The sequence below is a fragment of the Eurypyga helias genome, unplaced genomic scaffold (genome assembly GCF_000690775.1).
Source record: "Eurypyga helias isolate BGI_N326 unplaced genomic scaffold, ASM69077v1 scaffold42567, whole genome shotgun sequence".
Taxonomy (NCBI): Eukaryota; Metazoa; Chordata; class Aves; order Eurypygiformes; family Eurypygidae; genus Eurypyga; species Eurypyga helias.
This window is the reverse complement of record NW_010261835.1, coordinates 1-1,349: the sequence shown is the minus strand read 5'-3', so window position 1 is coordinate 1,349 and position 1,349 is coordinate 1. Positions and strand designations below refer to the sequence as shown.

At 57.4% G+C, this 1,349-nt stretch overlaps 1 protein-coding gene across 1 annotated transcript; it reads left to right on the top strand.

Moving 5' to 3' along the window:
- Positions 1–553: 553 nt before the first annotated feature.
- LOC104502606 (transmembrane protein 121-like) lies at positions 554–1,345 on the top strand (the record flags this gene model as incomplete). Its single annotated transcript, XM_010155508.1, has 1 exon — positions 554–1,345. A coding segment is annotated over exon 1 (792 nt), but the record flags the coding sequence as incomplete, so codon positions are not given.
- Between the last annotated feature and the right edge of the window lie 4 nt (positions 1,346–1,349).

The window sequence follows — 1,349 nt, the reverse complement described above, 5'->3', positions numbered from 1 at the left end:
CCCCACAGGATAGCCAGGCTAAAAATAATCCTTTGCCTCACGCTGAGCCTGAAAATAAAGGAGATGAAAAAGGGAACGGTCCTGGGTCGTAGCAGTTAAGGACCTGCTTGGGTTAAGAGCATAGGTATGGCCTTGTGTGCCTTGGGAGGGAGGAGAACATAGCCAGTGCTACTGGCTGGGAAATCCCATGGAAAATAAGGCACGTAGCCTCCACAGCGGCAGACTAATCAGTGGGATGAGCTATTGGAAGAGGCAGTAGCATCTCAAGCGCCAGAAGGCTGTCCAGCCTGCCCCACTGTACCCCATGAGCAGCTGGGTTTCAGCCAGCATGTGCCACTGGCACATCCCGGCCAAGAGCCTCGGGAGCACTTTGGCTAGGAGCCTGTGGTTTGGAACAAACCAGGCCCATGGGCTGGGAGAAGAGTCTGTGACACCCCCCCAGCTCTTTCAGCTATCCACCGTTGTTTGGGGCGGGGACAGAAGAGGGGGCCCAAGGGTGGGGATGGGGAATCCCAGCAACTCCCTGACGGCCCTGCCTGTTCCTCTGCGCAGGATGGTTCCCCCACCCCCTGTCAGCAAGCCCCACGTGTGCCTCTCCACTGTGCTCATCATGACCAGCCTTGTCCTCATGGATGCCTACCTGGTGGAGCAGAGCCAGGGCTCCAGGAAACTGGGCATCTGTGTCATGGTGGCAGTGGGTGACGTGTGCTTCCTGCTGGTGCTCCGCTACGTGGCCATCTGGGTCGGGGCAGAGGTAAAGACAGCTAAGCGGGGCTACGCCATGATCCTCTGGTTCCTCTATGTTTTCGTTCTGGAGATCAAAGTCTACTTTGTATACCAGAACTATAAAGCTGACCGGAAGAGCCTGGATCTCATAGCCCGCAAAGCGCTGACCTTGCTGCTCTCCATCTGCATCCCAGCCCTCTACGTGTTGCTGGTGGCCACCGAGCGCATGGAGTACGTCAGGACATTCAAGAAGAAAGAAGATCTCCGCAACCGCCTCTTCTGGGTCATTGTGGACATGCTCGACGTTCTGGACATCCAGGCCAACCTGTGGGAGCCCCAGAAGAAAGGGCTGCCGCTCTGGGCCGAGGGCATCATGTTCTTCTACTGCTACATCCCTTGCGTGCCCCGCGGCGAGATCAGCATGCAGGGGATCGGCATCGTGCCGCACCGGATGATGCTGTACCCCATGCTGAGCATGCTCACTGTCAACATCACCACCATCTTCATCCGAGGCAGCAACATGGTCTTCTTCAGGGACGCCCGGGTCTCCAGCATCTTCATGGGCAAGAACATGCTGGCCATCGGGCTGAAGGTCTGTACGTTTGTGCAGTACCAGCGGCACC